Source organism: Temnothorax nylanderi, unplaced genomic scaffold, assembly GCF_030848795.1.
Source record: "Temnothorax nylanderi isolate EJ_2023f unplaced genomic scaffold, tnyl_v1.0 TNYL_tig0366_pilon, whole genome shotgun sequence".
Taxonomy (NCBI): Eukaryota; Metazoa; Arthropoda; class Insecta; order Hymenoptera; family Formicidae; genus Temnothorax; species Temnothorax nylanderi.
The window spans coordinates 131,868-156,849 of record NW_027249428.1 but is presented as its reverse complement, the minus strand read 5'-3'; the positions used below and the strand labels follow the sequence as shown (position 1 = coordinate 156,849).

Below are 24,982 nucleotides of genomic sequence, written 5' to 3'. Positions count from 1 at the left end.
ATCCAGAATCACCTGCACTATATTGGCTGAAACCGGAACAAACTTCCGATGGAAAACATCCCCTATTAATAGCTGACAGCAAGCTTACATATGCCAGAAGTATATTTCCATGTCAAGATACACCATCAAATAGAATCACAAATGGATCTCTCACCTGGAGATCCACATTCTCACTCGAGACTAGACCACGTTGCTGTGACTCATACTCGCTTAGAATTATCCGTGATTTTAAACGTCATGTTCTTGAGGGCAAGGCAATATTAACAATAGAGAAGAAAATGCCGACGTGTAACGAATTAGTTTTAGATAATTATAAACTTAAAATAGATAGTGTAAGAGACTTAGCTACCAGAAAAGAATTAACTAAAACTATTGTAAATCATGATAATATTTTTGGTAGTAAATTCGCCATTACTCTACCAAAAGTTGATCATAAAATAAATGAATATAAAATTCAAATTAAATATAGAACAGATCCAGAATCACCTGCACTATATTGGCTGAAACCGGAACAAACTTCCGATGGAAAACATCCCCTATTAATAGCTGACAGCAAGCTTACATATGCCAGAAGTATATTTCCATGTCAAGATACACCATCAAATAGAATCACAAATGGATCTCTCACCTGGAGATCCACATTCTCACTCGAGACTAGACCACGTTGCTGTGACTCATACTCGCTTAGAATTATCCGTGGATTTTAAACGTCATGTTCTTGAGGGCAAGGCAATATTAACAATAGAGAAGAAAATGCCGACGTGTAACGAATTAGTTTTAGATAATTATAAACTTAAAATAGATAGTGTAAGAGACTTAGCTACCAGAAAAGAATTAACTAAAACTATTGTAAATCATGATAATATTTTTGGTAGTAAATTCGCCATTACTCTACCAAAAGTTGATCATAAAATAAATGAATATAAAATTCAAATTAAATATAGAACAGATCCAGAATCACCTGCACTATATTGGCTGAAACCGGAACAAACTTCCGATGGAAAACATCCCCTATTAATAGCTGACAGCAAGCTTACATATGCCAGAAGTATATTTCCATGTCAAGATACACCATCAAATAGAATCACAAATGGATCTCTCACCTGGAGATCCACATTCTCACTCGAGACTAGACCACGTTGCTGTGACTCATACTCGCTTAGAATTATCCGTGGATTTTAAACGTCATGTTCTTGAGGGCAAGGCAATATTAACAATAGAGAAGAAAATGCCGACGTGTAACGAATTAGTTTTAGATAATTATAAACTTAAAATAGATAGTGTAAGTGACTTAGCTACCAGAAAAGAATTAACTAAAACTATTGTAAATCATGATAATATTTTTGGTAGTAAATTCGCCATTACTCTACCAAAAGTTGATCATAAAATAAATGAATATAAAATTCAAATTAAATATAGAACAGATCCAGAATCACCTGCACTATATTGGCTGAAACCGGAACAAACTTCCGATGGAAAACATCCCCTATTAATAGCTGACAGCAAGCTTACATATGCCAGAAGTATATTTCCATGTCAAGATACACCATCAAATAGAATCACAAATGGATCTCTCACCTGGAGATCCACATTCTCACTCGAGACTAGACCACGTTGCTGTGACTCATACTCGCTTAGAATTATCCGTAAATTTTAAACGTCATGTTCTTGAGGGCAAGGCAATATTAACAATAGAGAAGAAAATGCCGACGTGTAACGAATTAGTTTTAGATAATTATAAACTTAAAATAGATAGTGTAAGAGACTTAGCTACCAGAAAAGAATTAACTAAAACTATTGTAAATCATGATAATATTTTTGGTAGTAAATTCGCCATTACTCTACCAAACGTTGATCATAAAATAAATGAATATAAAATTCAAATTAAATATAGAACAGATCCAGAATCACCTGCACTATATTGGCTGAAACCGGAACAAACTTCCGATGGTAAAACATCCCCTATTAATAGCTGACAGCAAGCTTACATATGCCAGAAGTATATTTCCATGTCAAGATACACCATCAAATAGAATCACAAATGGATCTCTCACCTGGAGATCCACATTCTCACTCGAGACTAGACCACGTTGCTGTGACTCATACTCGCTTAGAATTATCCGTGGATTTTAAACGTCATGTTCTTGAGGGCAAGGCAATATTAACAATAGAGAAGAAAATGCCGACGTGTAACGAATTAGTTTTAGATAATTATAAACTTAAAATAGATAGTGTAAGTGACTTAGCTACCAGAAAAGAATTAACTAAAACTATTGTAAATCATGATAATATTTTTGGTAGTAAATTCGCCATTACTCTACCAAACGTTGATCATAAAATAAATGAATATAAAATTCAAATTAAATATAGAACAAATCCAGAATCACCTGCACTATATTGGCTGAAACCGGAACAAACTTCCGATGGAAAACATCCCCTATTAATAGCTGACAGCAAGCTTACATATGCCAGAAGTATATTTCCATGTCAAGATACACCATCAAATAGAATCACATTCGATTCGGAGATTACTGTACCAAGAGGTCTTAACGTTATGATGCCTGTGTCTAAAAGAATGGCTAAAAAAAAGCCAGATAAATATGTCTTTTCTGGTACGCCATGTATACCACCACATGGGATACACATTATAGTAGGTTCACTGAAAGAGGTGGGCATATACGAAAGTAGTGGGAATGTAAAATGCACCTTATAGAGTGAAGAGAAATACTTTTAGCACGGTACAATGGCTCTTAATGACATTGTGGCCATGCTGGATAATATCAAAGAGTCGTGTGGTTTGTCGGATGCAGTTAATGTATGTATTACTCCACCAAATATGCCGGAATTCGATACACAATATCCTCTGGTAACATTCGTGTCGTCAAATTTACTTGGCGGCGAATGTTCTATGATTAATAAAATTGTTCAAAATATTATTGAAACCTGGTAGATAAGGTGAGTCGTAAGAAGAAGCGAACGGCAGTGGAAAGTAAGCGGTGATAATAAAAATTGTTCCGGAAGTTCTAAAGGTAAAGGTAGAGGTGGAAGAGGTAAGCACGATGGATCAGAGAGAGAGAGGGGTGCGTGAGAGGAAAGCAGAGCAAGGAAGAGGAGAGTAATTAATTGTGCGTATTACAGATAACCTAGGAAAGATAATATGGAATAATGGAATTTAGAGGAAAATTTACAATGGATACAACTTAATTTTTTTCCTTTTTGCATAAATTTTACTCGAATGCTTTATTTCACCGATATCGTTTTACATCTTTTAAACAAAATTATTCATTAAATTTTTTAAAAGTTACTTCTCGCACAGAATTATAAATCGGGAAAAATCAAGATTTTACTCAGCTGCGTGCGCAGCATTTTTCCAAAATGACGTAAACGAAACTATATAAACGGAACTAATCCCACGAACTCGAATTCATTGCAGTCTCGCCGTTCGAAGCATCGACTTCGCGAATGAAAAACGCGCTTCTCAGTTCTCGTCCGGTGACTTTGATTATTTGTGTCATACGATACACTGAAGTGGGAGCAATGGCCAGCCATAAAGACGCCAACAATTCCGAGAAGCGACGGTACACTACGAATGCGTGCGATATCTAATCAGGGAAATCGAGTTAAATCTCCCCAAGAGTTACATAGATCCCGCTATTGTAAAACTAACGCTAAGATGAAATTACGACGATACTGATCGCAATGTACGCACAATTACTGATTTAACTTTCCTCGATATGTACTTTAGCATAATATTTTTTAAATTAACCTTGCTACGTTTTAATGAAATCCGTCATATAATTTAGTCCAATCGCGGATTGTAACTTTTTATATAATTATTATAAGCATATTTTCTCGTTATCTTTATTCATAGATGACTAAATTGTGTTTCTCGCCTCGAATAGAAGTTCATAACAATCAAAAAGAAATTGCAAATACGCAAACCTATTCTCAACATCCAAAGAAAAACCCAATTTATTGCAAAATGTTCGAACCAATGAAAGCGGGATTCTAAATTGACGATTGACAGGAAATCTACTATTCTTTTTGCAGGCACGCTAAAACAAATAAGCTTTTTACAATGCAGTGAAATAAACGTAATGAAACTGCAGCAGATTTAACTATAGAAGATCAGAAAACAATGATCGTAGAACAGTATGTGAATAAGTTTTTATACACAAGTTGAAGGAATCTGGACAGTATCAACATTTGAAATTTGTAAACGTAACAAAAAGTAACATCTCTTCAGTCCCAAAGGGTTTTGGCACTGTATCTAAACTTGAAGAGCTTGATATGTCAGATAATAATCTCGGAGCGTACAAAGATTATAATTATTATAAAAAAAATCAACGTTAATAAAAAAATAAAAATCTAAACAATTACGATCATGCAAATTTAAATAATAATGAAGACGGGACTACAAATAAAAATAAAAACGAATTAAGAGAAAAAAAAATAAAAGAAAAAGTTGAGAATAAAACTATGAGAAGGAATAAAAGATTAAATAAAAATTTTAATCTAGGTATTCAAGAGGAAGGTTTCCAGATCTTTCTCGAAACGCTAAATTTCAAAACCCTCGGAGGGATAAATTACTAAACCTCTCCAGAAGATTTAAACAATCTTCGAATTGCAGAGGAAAGTTTCCAAATTCCTCTGCAATTATTCTGCTCCCTTTATCTTTACCTGCATCTCGATTGCATGTAATGTATTAACCTATTGTCATTAACTTAATAGTTCTTATCTGGTTTGGCCCTCACTTGGGCTAACCAACGCACCTGCATTTGTTCAAAGCTCAACATTTAGTTAGTATTAATTAATTGAATATCAGTATTAATGATAGTATTAATTAATCAAAGTCAAAGGTTGGTATTAATTGTAAGTATACTAATTACTTAATATCTGAATTAAAAAACTGTTTGCCTGTCTCAATTCACGCTGTTTAGCGCCTAAAATGTTTCGAAGAGTTCGATTGACCAATGAGATCCATAAGGGACAAAGAAATCTTCGAAACACTTATTCCGCCAAATAAACAATAAATAAACGTTTAGTGTCAATTTGTAATTCTTAATTCTTAAATAAGAGCACAGATTGACACCTCGATTGAGAGGAAAAAAGTACCAAACCTCACTACGCAATACGACAGAATCTTGTTTTAAAAAGTCAAAAGGAAAGAGCTCCTTAACTTCTTTGGAAAAAATAAAATTCCCAAGGGTTACCCATAAGAAGTAATATTAATCAAAATGATTCCTCTTATATTACTATTGAAGAACTTATAAGAAGAGAGAGAGAGAGAATACAATTTATATAAATCCTAATATAAACAGAGCTTTATGAAATTAAAAAGAAAAATAAACCGTCTTCAAAAATTTCGGCATCCACACAAGTCTAATCCTAAAAAGTAATAGGAAAATTCTTGCGCAAACGCAAATCGAAACGTAAAGAAGAAAAGAAACCAATATCGTCAAATAATTGTATTTAGTTGACGCGAATTATAGAGAATTTATTAAGAAACAAAAACGCTTCGATTGCAAATGTTTCTTTACAAACGGAGGACTTGGAGCATACTACACTTTCAGATGTCGCAACAACTTTGCAAAATGGAATCAATAACGCATTCTGCAAGTTGGAAGTCGACATAAGTGCATGCCCTTCCCACACGGAGCAAAACATCCACTAGACGTCCATTAGACATCCATCATGGAGATTCAAAACCTCTAATGGACGTCCATGTAACATCCACAGAACTTCCACTAATACTCGAAATGTCCGCTTGTAGTACCTCCATTAGATCTCCATTAGACGTATTGATAGATCTTTTTTAGACGTCATATAGATCAACCATAGATGTTTCATGGAGCTTCGATGGATAATTAAAATATGTTAACTAAACGTTTTATAGATTCTTTATGGATATACCGCCTTTCTTATAAAGCTTACAACAAATTGGATAATTATTTATAAGTTGTATCAGGGGGTGCAAACTCACTCTTGGAAAAGAGGGGGACGCTTTTCAGCGCCTCTTTTTTTGGACTCGGAAGCCGAACTAAATCGGTCACGTGACGAAGAGTGGGGATACACCACACACACTACATACCTCACATGCATACCACACATACATACCTCACGTATAGTATCCATTAGTATGCTATAAGTTTTATTAAAATTTGTAATAAGATCAAAAGTTTTATATTTTAATTTGTTTATTGATATAATTAATGTTTACATATATAAAAATACATTTATAAAAATTACAATACTCTTAAAATTAATTATAAATAAAATAACAATAATGACGATTGAAAAGTGCAATGCAGCATTTTTTCCGTCCCACTTATAACAGACTGCGGACTGTCGAATACACTTTTAATGTATATCCGGTGTGGTTAAAAAAATGTGATGCATAGCACAACGCATCATGAGCCACCATTCACATACTAAAGTGAAAAGTATACATCCATACATCATACATACATTATACACATATCACACATACATCTTGCATACGTACATAACATATAACACATACATTACATAATATTACACACCCAACCATTCACGCAATATATAAATGTAGATAAGTGCAAACATACTATACATAATAATACATACATATCATACATATGTCACATAATAATATAATAAAATATACAAAGATACAAATACATACATTACATAATATCATTACAGACCCAACCATTCACGCAATATAAAAATGTAAACAAGTGCAAAACATACATATGCACAATAATACATACAATTACATATCATACATGTTACATAATAATAAAATATACAAAGGTACAAATACACACATACATTACATAATAATACATACATATATAATATATATACATACATACATAATAATACATATCATACATAATACATAATCATACATACATAATATATACATACGTACATACTTAATACTACATATCATACATGTTACATAATAATATAATAAAATATGCAAAGGTACATACAAATAATACACACACACATCACAGGATAAATTGTTCTTTGTAATTATTACATTAACTTTTGTATTTTTTTCTTTTTTACTTGATGTCTATAATTACTTAGCAGCTGTTTTCTTTTACCTTTTCCAAGTTTATACGCTTTACGCTCTTTTCTGATTTTTTTAATGTTCTCAACATGAAGTAAGTCATCACTAAAATCGTCATTTGCACTATGTATTAAATTGTTCTTTTGCTTGCACCACCATGTTAAAATATTTACAGCAATCACACGTACTATTGTTTTAAAAATGTTGTTATGATGTTCCATGCACTCATGCCAGTCTACGTTAATGTTCCAATTTTCAAAATGTTCTAACAGTATTTTGAGAATGTTTCGCCGATGGGATCGCGTCTCTAAAAATTTATTTATCCTACATACTATTTGCCTCGCAACAATTGGAAATTCACTATTTCTTAAACTCTCATGACATTCTTCGCAATCGTTAAATTTTTTTGTTATGGCAACAATAATTTCACTTAAATGTTCCGAGAAATATGCTAAACTAGATTCTTCGCAAACAACTATATCACTAAACATTTCATGCGGTTCGTCATCACCACTGTTGTTGTGAACAACATCACACACCTCAGCATTTACAAGATCTCCCTTTAAACACTTTTCTAAGGAAAACATGAAAGAGCCTTCCGCGGTTTCACAATTACCGTGAATTTGACACTGATTTCATGTTGCTTAGTAGTAAAGTTATGAATGAATCTTGAAATTGTCGAGGTGTTGGATTAATATTACGAACCGCATGACTTCTAATCTGTCCAAAAAAATTTTTAATCGGATCTTGATTACAATACCGCGTTTTTAGAATGTTAAAACCGAACACTGAATGTACTATTTTCCAAATTTTTTCGAACCCGTCGATAGTGAACGACCAATTTTTCAAAGATGGCACTGACATACTTTCGTGTGTTACCTTATGTACGTAGCTCATTTTCCGAAGTCGATTTTTTGCGTCCGTCCAGAATGCGTGATGGGCACTGTCTTCTGTCACTGGGGAACGTAGATCATTCTCACTCACTTCACTACCGTTCACTGAATCGAACAGATCATTAAAAAAAAGCACTGTTTCTGCTGTGGTAATTCCTTCTTCAGTATCTATCTTCAGCTGTGAGTCCTTCATTTCCACGATACCTGTAACAGAAAATATGAATAATACAAAACATTTTTATATTAAAGTGATGTATCTTTTCTCTGTGTAATTATTACAATACTTACATTTAGATCTTGTAAACGTCTCAATACAGCTTGCCATCGTTCCACTCAGTAATGCTCACTTGCGTGGCATGTTTTACACGCATTTTCTTAATTTTATCCTCCAGAATATGTTCTTTCGTTATTTTTTTTAATTGTGGACGTATCGTATTCAGATTCTTATCCATTATCCACGCTGTTTTAATCACATCCCACGATGTTATGCGTTTTTCTTTTTCGTCACAGTTTATCGTGAGATCCTTTGTCAAAAGGTTGTTCCTTATACCTTTAATAAGGTGCGGAGGATCGAATAACGGAACAACCTCAACGTTTCCCACTTCAAAAGTTTGAGCTGTTAATAACACCAATTAATTTTGTTAACACATCATGTATTAAGGATGTGTCTGCTATACTATTACAAAAAATATTGTATAATAATTTACCTTGCTTTCTTTTTTCAAAGTTTCGTTTCATATCCGTCCGTAACAATAATTCCTTAATAGCGGCTACGTTGGGTGAACCTTGGTCACAGACGGTGGCAACGATGGCAAAGCCTGCTTTTGTAATTTTATGAATATGCTCTTTTATGCATCTCATTAGTTGCGCTGTGTTCGTAGCTTTCGCGCAAAAGTTGTAAGAAACAGGCATCTTCCAGCCTGTGTGTAATCCACGTAGCATAAACACTAAAACGTGGTCCGCAACTTTACTTGTGCGATTGTTGCCCCAATCCTCAAGGCCACATATGATATCCCTTCGGCTATCATAGGTGACACTGGATTGTATGGATACCTCGTCCCACATTAGGATGCACACTTTGTCCTTAGCAGACATTTCAAGAGAAATATTCTCCAAATGTCGCAGGATGAAAGGGTTTAATCCAGCGGTCAGAGGTATCTTTTCAAGCGCCAATTGCAAAGTTTGTCTCGATGGGATTTGCGGAAAAACATCCCGCAAACGCGAATAAGCACGCTTTCCCATCGTCTTATATAAAGTTAAGGCTAAAGCTTTCTGCTTTGCCTCATATCGATGTCCCTAAAAATGTCAAAAAATGCAAATGACATTGATATCTAAAAAAAATATCAAGAAAGTAACATGACATAGCAGTGCGGTGGTACAATTTAGACTGATGAACCTGACAATTATAAACAGACTGGTGCCGTAAACAATAAAAGGCAAGAACATAGAGAGGGAAGCAGCGGAGAGGAGAGACCAGCTATATTTCTTTTATGATATGTTCGTAGAGAACGTTAAGATTCTCCGTGTCCTTTTGCAAATTGATGGTGTCGTCAAATTTTTAATAAAAAACATCTCCGCTATTTCTCTCTTTCTGGTCTGTCCTTCCTTATGTAATATTTCAGGTTTCCCCAGTCAAAATCATGCCCATAGGATATTCGGTGTTCACTCACTACAGAAAGATTGCTAGCGTGTTTTCTAATATCGCTCTGGTGTTCCCTGAGACGCGTACACAGATGCCTTTTAAATTAACTGCAGGGATTGTAGGGCCACATATATAGGGCAGACTAAAAGGCATCTGTGTACGCGTCTCAGGGAACACCAGAGCGATATTAGAAAACACGCTAGCAATCTTTCTGTAGTGAGTGAACACCGAATATCCTATGGGCATGATTTTGACTGGGGAAAACCTGAAATATTACATAAGGAAGGACAGACCAGAAAGAGAGAAATAGCGGAGATGTTTTTTATTAAAAAATTTGACGACACCATCAATTTGCAAAAGGACACGGAGAATCTTAACGTTCTCTACGAAAACAAACTGACATAGTGTACAAAATTAACTGCAGGGATTGTAGCTCTTCCGATCTGGCCACATATATAGGGCAGACTAAAAGGCATCTGTGTACGCGTCTCAGGGAACACCAGAGCGATATTAGAAAACACGCTAGCAATCTTTCTGTAGTGAGTGAACACCGAATATCCTATGGGCATGATTTTGACTGGGGAAAACCTGAAATATTACATAAGGAAGGACAGACCAGAAAGAGAGAAATAGCGGAGATGTTTTTTATTAAAAAATTTGACGACACCATCAATTTGCAAAAGGACACGGAGAATCTTAACGTTCTCTACGAACATATCATAAAAGAAATATAGCTGGTCTCTCCTCTCCGCTGCTTCCCTCTCTATGTTCTTGCCTTTTATTGTTTACGGCACCAGTCTGTTTATAATTGTCAGGTTCATCAGTCTAAATTGTACCACCGCACTGCTATGTCATGTTACAAACATTTCACGAAATATACCGTTTAACAAATTTGTTATTACTTAGATTCCGACGCACAAATATGTAAGTTTCTGTTTCGTATAATATTGATATAATTTTCACTTAATTGCAAATTAATTTTGTGTCGTTTAGCTTTTAGATTCGGTGTAGTTAGGGCATTATGCTTGACTAATCAACATTTGTGAGTTTTGTATACACGCTTGAAAAGGACCGGATCCTCGGTCGAAACGTAGCGTTTTTCGATTAATAAATTTGGCCAGTTGGGTCGATTACAACATCTTTAGTAATTTTTAATTATCTACTGGCGACTCAAACTTCTTGTTCTGTTTATATATAAATACATAACTATATTTATTACTACTTGTTAAAATATAATTAATGTAAATAGAAATAACTTTTCTACCACATGCAACATATAAGCAACATAGGAACATGCATCTTTATGTAAAGCAAACCCTTTTTATAACTGTAAAACTATTTCAAGAAACGAAATTATATACACGAAACAAATTAAGACGACAACTAGATAACATGTCATGTAAAAGAATAAAAAATGGTACAGACAAATACGAGCAATAATAACATTTCATCACATAAACAATATAATGATAAAAATACAAGGAGTCCAGCTTCCAGTAGAACATCCTTAAATTTAAAAATAAAAGTATAAATGAGGATAGTATAAAGTACATAAATGAGAAATACCATCGCCACTCAGATGTAGTTTCTTAAAAAAAAAAAAGAAAAAAAAATGTTTCTTCACTCACTTCGTTTCGTAAATTTAATATTTTAATATTGTTCGTCATGTGGACTCTCTGCATTTCTTCTCCTGTATTATTGTGTCCTTCGCCGTATGATGTATCCTTCAATGGCTCCAATGATGGCAGCGTTGGAAGAAATGCTGCATCGAAAACTCCATTTTCCTATGAATGCTGTAGTATTATGTACACATAGTAACATATATGTGCCTAAACACTTGAATTATTAAAACTCTCTCACATTGTCGCAATATCCGTCATAAGGAAAAAACCTCGTCATAAGAATCGGCTGCCTATATGAATCGATTATTAAAAGCATTATACAAAAACGTCCGATTAGCTATAACAAAACCATACGAACGAACATCATAAAAGTAACGTTCAATAATTAATAATGTTTTTCTTGTGTTCCGCTACGAAGATGTCTTATAATGGCTGCGTTCAGCAGAAAAAGCTGCTTTGCAACTGTTGTACAAATCGTGAATCTTAATCTTGGTTGAATCTAAGAGCATATACCAATCAGATTCACAAATTTTACAACAGTTGCAAAGTAGCTTTCTCTGCTGAACGCAGTCAATGACATCTCTAATATATGACATATACATATATGCAAAATATATATCTACCACATATATCTACCTACAACATATACAGGACAGTGAAAATATTTTAGGACGATGTAATATGTCGTAAACAACACATTTCTGAAAAAAATTTCTTTTAACAGTTGTATGTACAGTTTCAATCCAGTGGATATACTCCAAAGAGAGCAGATACGCTACAATAATATTATTAAATAAATCTCTTGAATCTATACAACTTTTATAACAAATACATTTTCCAAAAATGTATTTTTTACGAGTTAATTCTATCATTCTGAAACATTTTCACAACCCTGTACAATAACTGTTCAAATAAAACATTTCTATAACATATAACATGCATAATCTACAAAATCTTGATACATTACTTTGTAAATTATATAATACAAAAATTGCTTAATAAATTATATAACACAAAAATATAATTAACATTGAATATGTAAGAATACACTTCTTACAATATGTTGTATTACTTCCTGATTTCTGAAATATTTATAACACATGTACAATGTATCATTAATATATAGATATATAATAAATAATAAAAAATAATAAAAAATTAATCTGCTATAATACTTGCTATGAATTTATTGCGTAGTGGACAATTCAATATAGGTACAGCGAATAAGGTACTTACAGAAAACACTTGAGTATCTCCGTTATATTGTAATGTTCATGAAAAAAATTACAAAAAAAAATTAAAATTTCTAAAAGGGAAAACGTAATGAGAAAATCGTTCTTTTCCAAATCATTATTTTAACTTTTCCAGTGTTTTTATTATTCATCTTAACTATTCATCTTGTATGCGAGATATTTAGTACATACAAAATAAAAATATTAAACTACAAACATACCTGTGGTGCGTGACGGAAGTTCTGAAATATCATCTCCATGAAAGTCTTCTGGATTCCGGATATCTCCGTAGTAATGCTGTCCCAAGTGTTGATGCTTCCTGCATGACGTTTCTTCTCTCTATTTTTGCGGATGACCAAATTTCTTTTATACAGCATTTTGCGATAACGTTGTACTTTCTGACGAAGATGACGAACATTTACTGTATTGACGTTTATCTTGACTGGCTGTACCTCTCTTGATGTCTGTGGCTCAAAATCAGATTCGCTTGTAACATTATGTGAAGTATGCAATGCAGCGATAGTGTCAATAGCAGCAGAACAGGTGCTAGCTACTGCACTATCAACCGCAATATTTGCATGTGATAAGTGCAATGTTGGCATTGCGTTGTCTTTAAGACGCCGCTTCTGCCCATAAGACACAATCATATCTTCACAAAAATGTAAGCCACAAATTCTTAATTTGGCCTTTACTTCCTGTGGTGCATCTGTAACATAATAACATATTACTTTTATATTAACAATTTTGATAAAGAATAAAAGAATTATATATCCTATTTACATTTATATATATTACTTCTCATTTAATTTACGCGACAAATGTGTTTTTATATTAATTTAATATACAAATAGTATTTAAAAGTTATCAGCTTCTTTGAAACTTACCGATCATGTTGTTTAAACCAACTGCCTTCAACCAAGCTTGCGTTTTGAGATCTTGTGCAGGCAGCCTATGACTCGGAACCTTTGCAGAGGATGTGCATCCTGGCACACAGCATCTCCTCACCATTTTTCCTGAAAATTTTGACTAGTCTTAAACTAAGTATTTAACATTTATAAATATTATACATGCAAGATATGTCATTGTATATAAAAATACTTTTTATTTTATATATATGTGTGTGTGTGTGTGTGTGTTTAAATAGTGTCACTAAGAATTCTGTTTAAAAATATTAATAGTATTAAGCTACTCTATCTATAGATTAGTATATTTCTTCTACGAGGTTAGTTTTGTTATATGTATACTACACTGCTACTATTACTACTACTGCTAATAATAATAGAAATGTAATAAAATATAGTATATTATCCTTAATACCTGCTTGCTCGTTGTTGCTTGCTGTTGCTCTAACACTCCAAGTCGCTCTGGTCGCTCACTATCGTTATTGCTGCTTTTGCTGCGTTTTGCAGGTTACTTCAATTCGCGCGTATCCCCACTCTTCATCACGTGACCGATTTTAGTTCGCTTATTTCCGGGTACAAGGGCAGACGGCGCCACGGTATATCTGTCCCCCTGTTCAAGGTGGGAGTTTGTACCCCCTGAGTTGTATCCAACAAATTATCAAAAATTGCTTCGAAGACCCCTGCTATATGATACCAGAGGTATCACTTCAGATAATCTGCAGCAAAGAATTATCGCAGTCAGGCCTCTCACAGGCTCGCCTCTTATACTAGCGCGTGATGTTTTTTTATTACGAGAAAGTACTCGCGCATGGTAGCCGCGTCGCGGCAGTGCGGGTTACTAACGCTCGCGGTTATATGTTTATAAAAGACGTCTAATGGACGTCCATATTATATCTATCCATATAACATCCAGCATGGACGTCCACTGGACATCTTAAATAGACTTCTAGTGTACAGTCATAAAAACTCCATGTAATGTCCACAAAAATTCCAAGAAACATCCATATGAGCTCCAAAAAGTGTCCATCGAAGAGCTCCATTATATGTTTATAAAAGACGTCTAATGGACGTCCATATTATATCCATCAATTAATAGAGGCAAATTAGACCAAAAAAGTGCGTTATCTCGGAACCGGTTAAAACTACTCGGATTTGAACGTTTTTTTTTAAATGTAGGTAATTAAAAACACTACAATGTTTATGGGTTAAAAATTGACGCTTTTTTTATAATTAAAATAAACCTAAAAATTTATTAAATAAACAATTAGCGTAAATTTTTAACCCATAAACATTGTAGTGTTTTTAATTACTGTCATATACCGACCGTAGTCGAGATCGGGAGCTAACGATAGGTGGCGTGATGTACGTGACCGGTAGGGAGAGTTAGGGAGCGTGCGTGAAAGCAGCGACTGCGAGTTTTAGACATGTACACGGTCTGTAGTATCTGAGCGGCACTGAGATATAGAATAAACTAATGATACCGAACAAGGCATCATTTACTTGGCTACCCAATACACCACAATTGGCGACGAGGTTAATGTGGAAAAGATATCCAACGAGGATAGTAAGAAAGGACATTTTCCGACAAGAAGATTCTGACGAGCACGAGAAATCGGGAAGACTCTAGAAAATGGCGATGGCTCAAGGCGGGACAATGGCAATGGTCGGAGGCATAGAGGAATTCCAGCCAGGGAGAGATGCATCCTGGACACAATATATCGAACGATTGGAATTTTATTTCATCGCAAACGGAATAATCGACCAGGTTAAGAAACGAGCTATCCTTCTCAGTGCATGCGGCAAGGCAACATACGCTCTCATACGCTCAGTAGTTATGCCGAAAGCACCGGGTGAGTTACCGTATGAGGAAATTATACAAAAAGTAGGGGAACATTTTACTCCCAAACCATCCGAAATTATTCAAAGATTTAAATTCAATAAAAGAAGTCAAATTGCTTCAGAATCTGTCGCGGAATATGTTGCAGATTTACGTAAACTATCAGAACACTGTAATTTCGGGACCACGTTAGACAGTATGCTGCGAGACAGGGTAGTCTGTGGCATAGCGGATGAAGAAGTGCAACGACGGCTATTAGCGGAGACAGACTTAACATTCCAGAAAGCACTGGACATCGCAATTGCAGCCGAGACAGCCAGAAGAAACGCACTGGACTTAAGATCACTGCCCACATCCGGAAATACGCACAAGATTGGGAAGAACGATAGAAATAAGAACACGAAATATGAAAAACCGGTAAAATGGTCGGTAGCGAAAAAGTCTTGTTTTAGATGCGGTGAAACACATGCATATAGCGAATGCCGATTCGTAAACGTTGAATGTCGGTACTGTAAAAAGAAAGGTCATATCGAACGCGTTTGCTTTGCAAAAAAGAAATTGTTAACGAATAGTAGTTTAAATACAAAAAAGTCAAGTGAGGGTAATACACACGCAGTATCAGACGCTCCGCAAAATGCGATTGAATATAGTTTAAATACGGTTAGAGAAACAACATACGAAAAAACATTTACGTTAGAATTAAAGATAAATAAAAAACCACTTTTGTTTGAAGTAGATTCAGGGGCTACGTGTACTATTATAAGCAAGGAAACTTTTAATAAGCTATGGCCGACGCATAAACCGAAAATGTTGAAAGAAGATATTACATTGCGTACATGGACATGTCAGCAATTAGAAGTAAGGGGAATGTTTATAGCGCAAGTAGAATATAAGAAACGTATACACAAATTACCGTTAATTATTATAAAAGGAAAAGGAACTAATTTACTAGGTAGGAATTGGTTTAACGCGTTAGGGATATCACTGTCAGGAATACAGCAGATTCAAGCGAAACAAGAAATATATGAAGCGGTATTTGCGGAGGAGCTAGGTACTTATACGGGAGCGCCAGTTAGTATAGAAGTAGATCCAAAGGTAAAACCTATATTTTTGAAAAGCAGACCCATACCATATGCACTCCGAGATAAAGTAGATGAAGAACTACGTAGGTTAGAAGCAGCAGGTGTTCTCGAACCGGTCGAACATTCAGAATGGGCCACACCAATCGTAGTAGTTGTAAAGAAAGACGGAAGTATACGTTTATGTGGAGATTATCGAGCTACGATAAATAAAGCTATCAAGAAGAATCCATATCCATTACCCACAACAGAGGAATTATTGGCACAACACGCAGGAGCGAAGCGATTTACAAAATTGGATTTATTCGAGGCGTATTTACAATTACCCGTTGATGAAGCAACATCGAGGTTACTTACAATAAACACTCCAAGAGGATTAAGGCGAGTTTTAAGAGTACCTTATGGGATCACCTCAGCACCAGGTATTTTTCAACAAGAAATGGATACGGTTCTGGAAGGACTGGAAGGAGTAGAGAAGTTTTTAGACGACGTAATCATATCAGCGGATTCAGAACAAGAATTAGAAAAAAGAGAAAAGGCAGTACTGGAAAGGTTATACAATGCAGGATTACGACTTAAGAAGAGTAAATGTATTCGAAACACTGACGCAGTGGAATATTTAGGGTTTAGAATAGATGCAGAAGGAATACATCCAGTTGCAGGAAAGGTCGAGGCAATTACAAAGGCCCGTGCTCCTGAAAACAAGGAAGAGCTCCAAGCTTTTCTGGGATTGTTGAATTTTTATTCATGTTTTTTGCCACATAAAGCAACAGTACTTGAACCTTTACACAGACTTTTGGACGCTCGAAAGAAATGGTTTTGGACTACAACGCACGAGAAAGCATTCCGCACTGCAAAAGAAATGCTAATATCAGTTACAGCGTTAACACATTACGATCCGAAGAAACCTCTCATTTTAGCATGCGACGCATCATCATATGGATTAGGAGCCGTACTTTCACACGCGGATTTAGATGGCAAGGAAAGACCTATAGCGTTCGCATCTAGAACGTTATCCAAGGCGGAAAGAAATTATTCGCAGTTACAAAAAGAAGCATTATCGATCATTTTCGGAGTAAAAAAGTTTCATCGATATGTGTATGGCCGGGAGGTAACAATTATAACGGATCATAAGCTTTTGTTGGGCTTGCTGAGTTCAGATAAAGCAACACCACAAGTCATATCACCACAGTTATTGAGGTGGAGTCTAATCTTAGCAGCTTATTCCTACAAACTAATATACAGGCAAGGTAAAAAACACGCGAATGCAGATGGTTTGAGCAGATTACCGTTGGAAACGCCAGAATTCGATATTCCACCGCCGGGCGAGATTCAGATGTTGGAATCTATACAGGACATACCAATAAATATGAACGACATAGGGAAATGGACTCAAGCGGACCCAGTATTATCCAGAGTTCATTGTTGGCTGTTGCATGGTTTTCCAGAAGATCGACAAGAAGAGCAGTTTACACCATTTCTGTCACGTCAAACCGAATTATCAGCACACAAAAATTGCATATTATGGGGATCACGTGTTGTGATACCAGAGCGAGCCAGGAAATCTGTTCTACAAATGTTACACAATGCACACCCAGGAGTGGTTAGAATGAAGGCATTGGCTCGTAGTTACATATGGTGGCCAGGAATGGACAAAGCCATTGAGATATACGTTAGCAAATGTGACCAATGTCAATTGACCAGAAATAATATGGCACCAGTGCAAGGAACGACATGGTTATCCCCGGGAAGGCCATGGACGCGTCTGCACATAGATTTCGCTGGACCGTTGCAAGGGAAGACATTTATGCTAGTTATAGATGCATACACTAAGTGGTTGGAAATGTTTCAAATGAAGAATTGCACTTCAATGGCAGTCATCACTAAACTAAGAAATCTATTTGCGACACATGGGTTACCGCAAACCATTGTGTCAGACAACGCAACGGTATTCACTTCAAGTGAGTATCGGTCTTTTTTACAAAGAAATGGGATAACAGCAATGTATAGCGCCCCATATCATCCATCTTCAAATGGACAAATCGAAAGGTACGTGCAAACAATGAAGGCAGCTTTGAAGAAGATACCGAATGAAGAGTGGGACGTAGGACTAGCACGGTTCCTATTCACGCAACACATTACACCTAGCACAACGACAGGTGTCTCACCAGCAGAGTTACTCATGGGACGTCGATTGCGTACAGCATTAGATGGCCTACACCCTGATAATACGAAGGAAATACCAGTAACCAAAACATCCAAGATCCGAGTATTTGAAGCACAGGATCCAGTGTTTGTAAGAAATTACCTTACATCAGATAAATGGATAGCAGCATGGATAGTAAAACCCACGGGACGAGTAACATACGAAATTCGTACGGTAGATGGACAGACTTGGATCAGGCATATTGATCAAATTCGCCCCCGGAGGGAAACAGGGGAGAATGGCAGAAGAACAGAGGACGAAGGGAGTTGGGAGGAGTTTCCAAATATTACTGAACAAGCACAACCGGCAGAAGCTGCGGGAGCACAACCAGAAGACATCCCAGAACCCGAAAGAGAACCCGAAGCAGCTCCAGAACCGGAGAGGGAACCACGAAGATCGACTCGAAAAATAAGAGCACCACAACGATATGGAGACTATCAAACTTATAAATTAGAGGGGGAGGAGATGTCATATACCGACCGTAGTCGAGATCGGGAGCTAACGATAGGTGGCGTGATGTACGTGACCGGTAGGGAGAGTTAGGGAGCGTGCGTGAAAGCAGCGACTGCGAGTCTTAGACATGTACACGGTCTGTAGTATCTGAGCGGCACTGAGATATAGAATAAACTAATGATACCGAACAAGGCATCATTTACTTGGCTACCCAATACACCACAATTACCTACATTTAAAAAAAAACGTTTAAATCCGAGTAGTTTTAACCGGTTCCAAGATAAAAACCTAATTTGCCTCCACTAGTGATTCTATTTGATGGTGTATCTTGACATGGAAATATACTTCTGGCATATGTAAGCGTGCTGTTAGTTATTATTAGGGGATGTTTTCCATCGGAAGTTTGTTCCGGTTTCAGCCAATATAGTGCAGGTGATTCTGGATGTGTTCTATATTTAATTTGAATTTTATATTAATTTATTTTATGATCAACTTTTGGTAGAGTAATGGCGAATTTACTACCAAAAATATTATCATGATTTACAATAGTTTTAGTTAATTCTTTTCTGATAGCTAAGTCACTTACACTATCTATTTTAAGTTTATAATTATCTAAAACTAATTCGTTACACGTCGGCATTTTCTTCTCTATTGTTAATATTGCCTTGCCCTCAAGAACATGACGTTTAAAATCCACGGATAATTCTAAGCGAGTATGAGTCACAGCAACGTGGTCTAGTCTCGAGTGAGAATGTGGATCTCCAGGTGAGAGATCCATTTGTGATTCTATTTGATGGTGTATCTTGACATGGAAATATACTTCTGGCATATGTAAGCTTGCTGTTAGCTATTAATAGGGGATGTTTTCCATCGGAAGTTTGTTCCGGTTTCAGCCAATATAGTGCAGGTGATTCTGGATCTGTTCTATATTTAATTTGAATTTTATATTCATTTATTTTATGATCAACTTTTGGTAGAGTAATGGCGAATTTACTACCAAAAATATTATCATGATTTACAATAGTTTTAGTTAATTCTTTTCTGGTAGCTAAGTCACTTACACTATCTATTTTAAGTTTATAATTATCTAAAACTAATTCGTTACACGTCGGCATTTTCTTCTCTATTGTTAATATTGCCTTGCCCTCAAGAACATGACGTTTAAAATCCACGGATAATTCTAAGCGAGTATGAGTCACAGCAACGTGGTCTAGTCTCGAGTGAGAATGTGGATCTCCAGGTGAGAGATCCATTTGTGATTCTATTTGATGGTGTATCTTGACATGGAAATATACTTCTGGCATATGTAAGCGTGCTGTTAGCTATTATTAGGGGATGTTTTCCATCGGAAGTTTGTTCCGGTTTCAGCCAATATAGTGCAGGTGATTCTGGATCTGTTCTATATTTAATTTGAATTTTATATTCATTTATTTTATGATCAACTTTTGCTAGAGTAATGGCGAATTTACTACCAAAAATATTATCATGATTTACAATAGTTTTAGTTAATTCTTTTCTGGTAGCTAAGTCACTTACACTATCTATTTTAAGTTTATAATTATCTAAAACTAATTCGTTACACGTCGGCATTTTCTTCTCTATTGTTAATATTGCCTTGCCCTCAAGAACATGACGTTTAAAATCCACGGATAATTCTAAGCGAGTATGAGTCACAGCAACGTGGTCTAGTCTCGAGTGAGAATGTGGATCTCCAAATGAGAGAACCATTTGTGATTCTATTTGATGGTGTATCTTGACATGGAAATATATTTCTGGCATATGTAAGCTTGCTGTTAGCTATTAATAGGGGATGTTTTCCATCGGAAATTTGTTCCGGTTTCAGCCAATATAGTGCAGGTGATTCTGGATCTGTTCTATATTTAATTTGAATTTTATATTCATTTATTTTATGATCAACTTTTGGTAGAGTAATGGCGAATTTCCTACCAAAAATATTATCATGATTAACAATAGTTTTAGTTAATTCTTTTCTGGTAGCTAAGTCTCTTACACTATCTATTTTAAGTTTATAATTATCTAAAACTAATTCGTTACACGTCGGCATTTTCTTCTCTATTGTTAATATTGCCTTGCCCTCAAGAACATGACGTTTAAAATCCACGGATAATTCTAAGCGAGTATGAGTCACAGCAACGTGGTCTAGTCTCGAGTGAGAATGTGGATCTCCAGGTGAGAGATCCATTTGTGATTCTATTTGATGGTGTATCTTGACATGGAAATATACTTCTGGCATATGTAAGCTTGCTGTCAGCTATTAATAGGGGATGTTTTCCATCGGAAGTTTGTTCCGGTTTCAGCCAATATAGTGCAGGTGATTCTGGATCTGTTCTATATTTAATTTGAATTTTATATTCATTTATTTTATGATCAACTTTTGGTAGAGTAATGGCGAATTTACTACCAAAAATATTATCATGATTTACAATAGTTTTAGTTAATTCTTTTCTGGTAGCTAAGTCACTTACACTATCTATTTTAAGTTTATAATTATCTAAAACTAATTCGTTACACGTCGGCATTTTCTTCTCTATTGTTAATATTGCCTTGCCCTCAAGAACATGACGTTTAAAATCCACGGATAATTCTAAGCGAGTATGAGTCACAGCAACGTGGTCTAGTCTCGAGTGAGAATGTGGATCTCCAGGTGAGAGATCCATTTGTGATTCTATTTGATGGTGTATCTTGACATGGAAATATACTTCTGGCATATGTAAGCTTGCTGTCAGCTATTAATAGGGGATGTTTTCCATCGGAAGTTTGTTCCGGTTTCAGCCAATATATTGCAGGTGATTCTGGATCTGTTCTATATTTAATTTAAATTTTATATTCATTTATTTTATGATCAACGTTTGGTAGAGTAATGGCGAATTTACTACCAAAAATATTATCATGATTAACAATAGTTTTAGTTAATTCTTTTCTGGTAGCTAAGTCTCTTACACTATCTATTTTAAGTTTATAATTATCTAAAACTAATTCGTTACACGTCGGCATTTTCTTCTCTATTGTTAATATTGCCTTGCCCTCAAGAACATGACGTTTAAAATCCACGGATAATTCTAAGCGAGTATGAGTCACAGCAACGTGGTCTAGTCTCGAGTGAGAATGTGGATCTCCAGGTGAGAGATCCATTTGTGATTCTATTTGATGGTGTATCTTGACATGGAAATATACTTCTGGCATATGTAAGCTTGCTGTCAGCTATTAATAGGGGATGTTTTCCATCGGAAGTTTGTTCCGGTTTCAGCCAATATAGTGCAGGTGATTCTGGATCTGTTCTATATTTAATTTGAATTTTATATTCATTTATTTTATGATCAACTTTTGGTAGAGTAATGGCGAATTTACTACCAAAAATATTATCATGATTTACAATAGTTTTAGTTAATTCTTTTCTGGTAGCTAAGTCACTTACACTATCTATTTTAAGTTTATAATTATCTAAAACTAATTCGTTACACGTCGGCATTTTCTTCTCTATTGTTAATATTGCCTTGCCCTCAAGAACATGACGTTTAAAATCCACGGATAATTCTAAGCGAGTATGAGTCACAGCAACGTGGTCTAGTCTCGAGTGAGAATGTGGATCTCCAGGTGAGAGATCCATTTGTGATTCTATTTGATGGTGTATCTTGACATGGAAATATACTTCTGGCATATGTAAGCTTGCTGTTAGCTATTAATAGGGGATGTTTTCCATCGGAAGTTTGTTCCGGTTTCAGCCAATATAGTACAGGTGATTCTGGATCTGTTCTATATTTAATTTGAATTTTGTATTCATTTATTTTATGATCAACTTTTGGTAGAGTAATGGCGAATTTCCTACCAAAAATATTATCATGATTACAATAGTTTTAGTTAATTCTTTTCTGGTAGCTAAGTCACTTACACTATCTATTTTAAGTTTATAATTATCTAAAACTAATTCGTTACACGTCGGCATTTTCTTCTCTATTGTTAATATTGCCTTGCCCTCAAGAACATGACGTTTAAAATCCACGGATAATTCTAAGCGAGTATGAGTCACAGCAACGTGGTCTAGTCTCGAGTGAGAATGTGGATCTCCAGGTGAGAGATCCATTTGTGATTCTATTTGATGGTGTATCTTGACATGGAAATATACTTCTGGCATATGTAAGCTTGCTGTCAGCTATTAATAGGGGATGTTTTCCATCGGAAGTTTGTTCCGGTTTCAGCCAATATAGTGCAGGTGATTCTGGATCTGTTCTATATTTAATTTGAATTTTATATTCATTTATTTTATGATCAACTTTTGGTAGAGTAATGGCGAATTTACTACCAAAAATATTATCATGATTTACAATAGTTTTAGTTAATTCTTTTCTGGTAGCTAAGTCACTTACACTATCTATTTTAAGTTTATAATTATCTAAAACTAATTCGTTACACGTCGGCATTTTCTTCTCTATTGTTAATATTGCCTTGCCCTCAAGAACATGACGTTTAAAATCCACGGATAATTCTAAGCGAGTATGAGTCACAGCAACGTGGTCTAGTCTCGAGTGAGAATGTGGATCTCCAGGTGAGAGATCCATTTGTGATTCTATTTGATGGTGTATCTTGACATGGAAATATACTTCTGGCATATGTAAGCTTGCTGTCAGCTATTAATAGGGGATGTTTTCCATCGGAAGTTTGTTCCGGTTTCAGCCAATATAGTGCAGGTGATTCTGGATCTGTTCTATATTTAATTTAATTTTATATTCATTTATTTTATGATCAACGTTTGGTAGAGTAATGGCGAATTTACTACCAAAAATATTATCATGATTAACAATAGTTTTAGTTAATTCTTTTCTGGTAGCTAAGTCTCTTACACTATCTATTTTAAGTTTATAATTATCTAAAACTAATTCGTTACACGTCGGCATTTTCTTCTCTATTGTTAATATTGCCTTGCCCTCAAGAACATGACGTTTAAAATCCACGGATAATTCTAAGCGAGTATGAGTCACAGCAACGTGGTCTAGTCTCGAGTGAGAATGTGGATCTCCAGGTGAGAGATCCATTTGTGATTCTATTTGATGGTGTATCTTGACATGGAAATATACTTCTGGCATATGTAAGCTTGCTGTCAGCTATTAATAGGGGATGTTTTCCATCGGAAGTTTGTTCCGGTTTCAGCCAATATAGTGCAGGTGATTCTGGATCTGTTCTATATTTAATTTGAATTTTATATTCATTTATTTTATGATCAACTTTTGGTAGAGTAATGGCGAATTTACTACCAAAAATATTATCATGATTACAATAGTTTTAGTTAATTCTTTTCTGGTAGCTAAGTCATCTTACACTATCTATTTTAAGTTTATAATTATCTAAAACTAATTCGTTACACGTCGGCATTTTCTTCTCTATTGTTAATATTGCCTTGCCCTCAAGAACATGACGTTTAAAATCCACGGATAATTCTAAGCGAGTATGAGTCACAGCAACGTGGTCTAGTCTCGAGTGAGAATGTGGATCTCCAGGTGAGAGAATCCATTTGTGATTCTATTTGATGGTGTATCTTGACATGGAAATATACTTCTGGCATATGTAAGCTTGCTGTCAGCTATTAATAGGGGATGTTTTCCATCGGAAGTTTGTTCCGGTTTCAGCCAATATAGTGCAGGTGATTCTGGATCTGTTCTATATTTAATTTGAATTTTATATTCATTTATTTTATGATCAACTTTTGGTAGAGTAATGGCGAATTTACTACCAAAAATATTATCATGATTTACAATAGTTTTAGTTAATTCTTTTCTGGTAGCTAAGTCACTTACACTATCTATTTTAAGTTTATAATTATCTAAAACTAATTCGTTACACGTCGGCATTTTCTTCTCTATTGTTAATATTGCCTTGCCCTCAAGAACATGACGTTTAAAATCCACGGATAATTCTAAGCGAGTATGAGTCACAGCAACGTGGTCTAGTCTCGAGTGAGAATGTGGATCTCCAGGTGAGAGATCCATTTGTGATTCTATTTGATGGTGTATCTTGACATGGAAATATACTTCTGGCAT

The 24,982-nt window shown here is 35.3% G+C and overlaps 2 protein-coding genes across 2 annotated transcripts; both read right to left on the bottom strand.

The window, feature by feature from the left end:
• Window positions 1-12,392: 12,392 nt before the first annotated feature.
• LOC139781827 (uncharacterized) lies at window positions 12,393-13,460 on the bottom strand. The gene is made up of 2 exons (XM_071720720.1): window positions 13,337-13,460; window positions 12,393-13,158 (listed from the first exon to the last, which is right to left on the bottom strand). Exons 1-2 carry the CDS (start codon window positions 13,458-13,460, stop codon window positions 12,662-12,664), a joined length of 621 nt encoding a protein of 206 aa, XP_071576821.1. The 3' UTR covers window positions 12,393-12,661.
• Window positions 13,461-24,412: 10,952 nt separating this feature from the next.
• Window positions 24,413-24,982, bottom strand: LOC139781820 (leukotriene A-4 hydrolase-like). Its single transcript, XM_071720718.1, has one exon. The coding sequence runs from the start codon at window positions 24,980-24,982 to the stop codon at window positions 24,413-24,415; it is 570 nt and encodes a 189-aa protein (XP_071576819.1).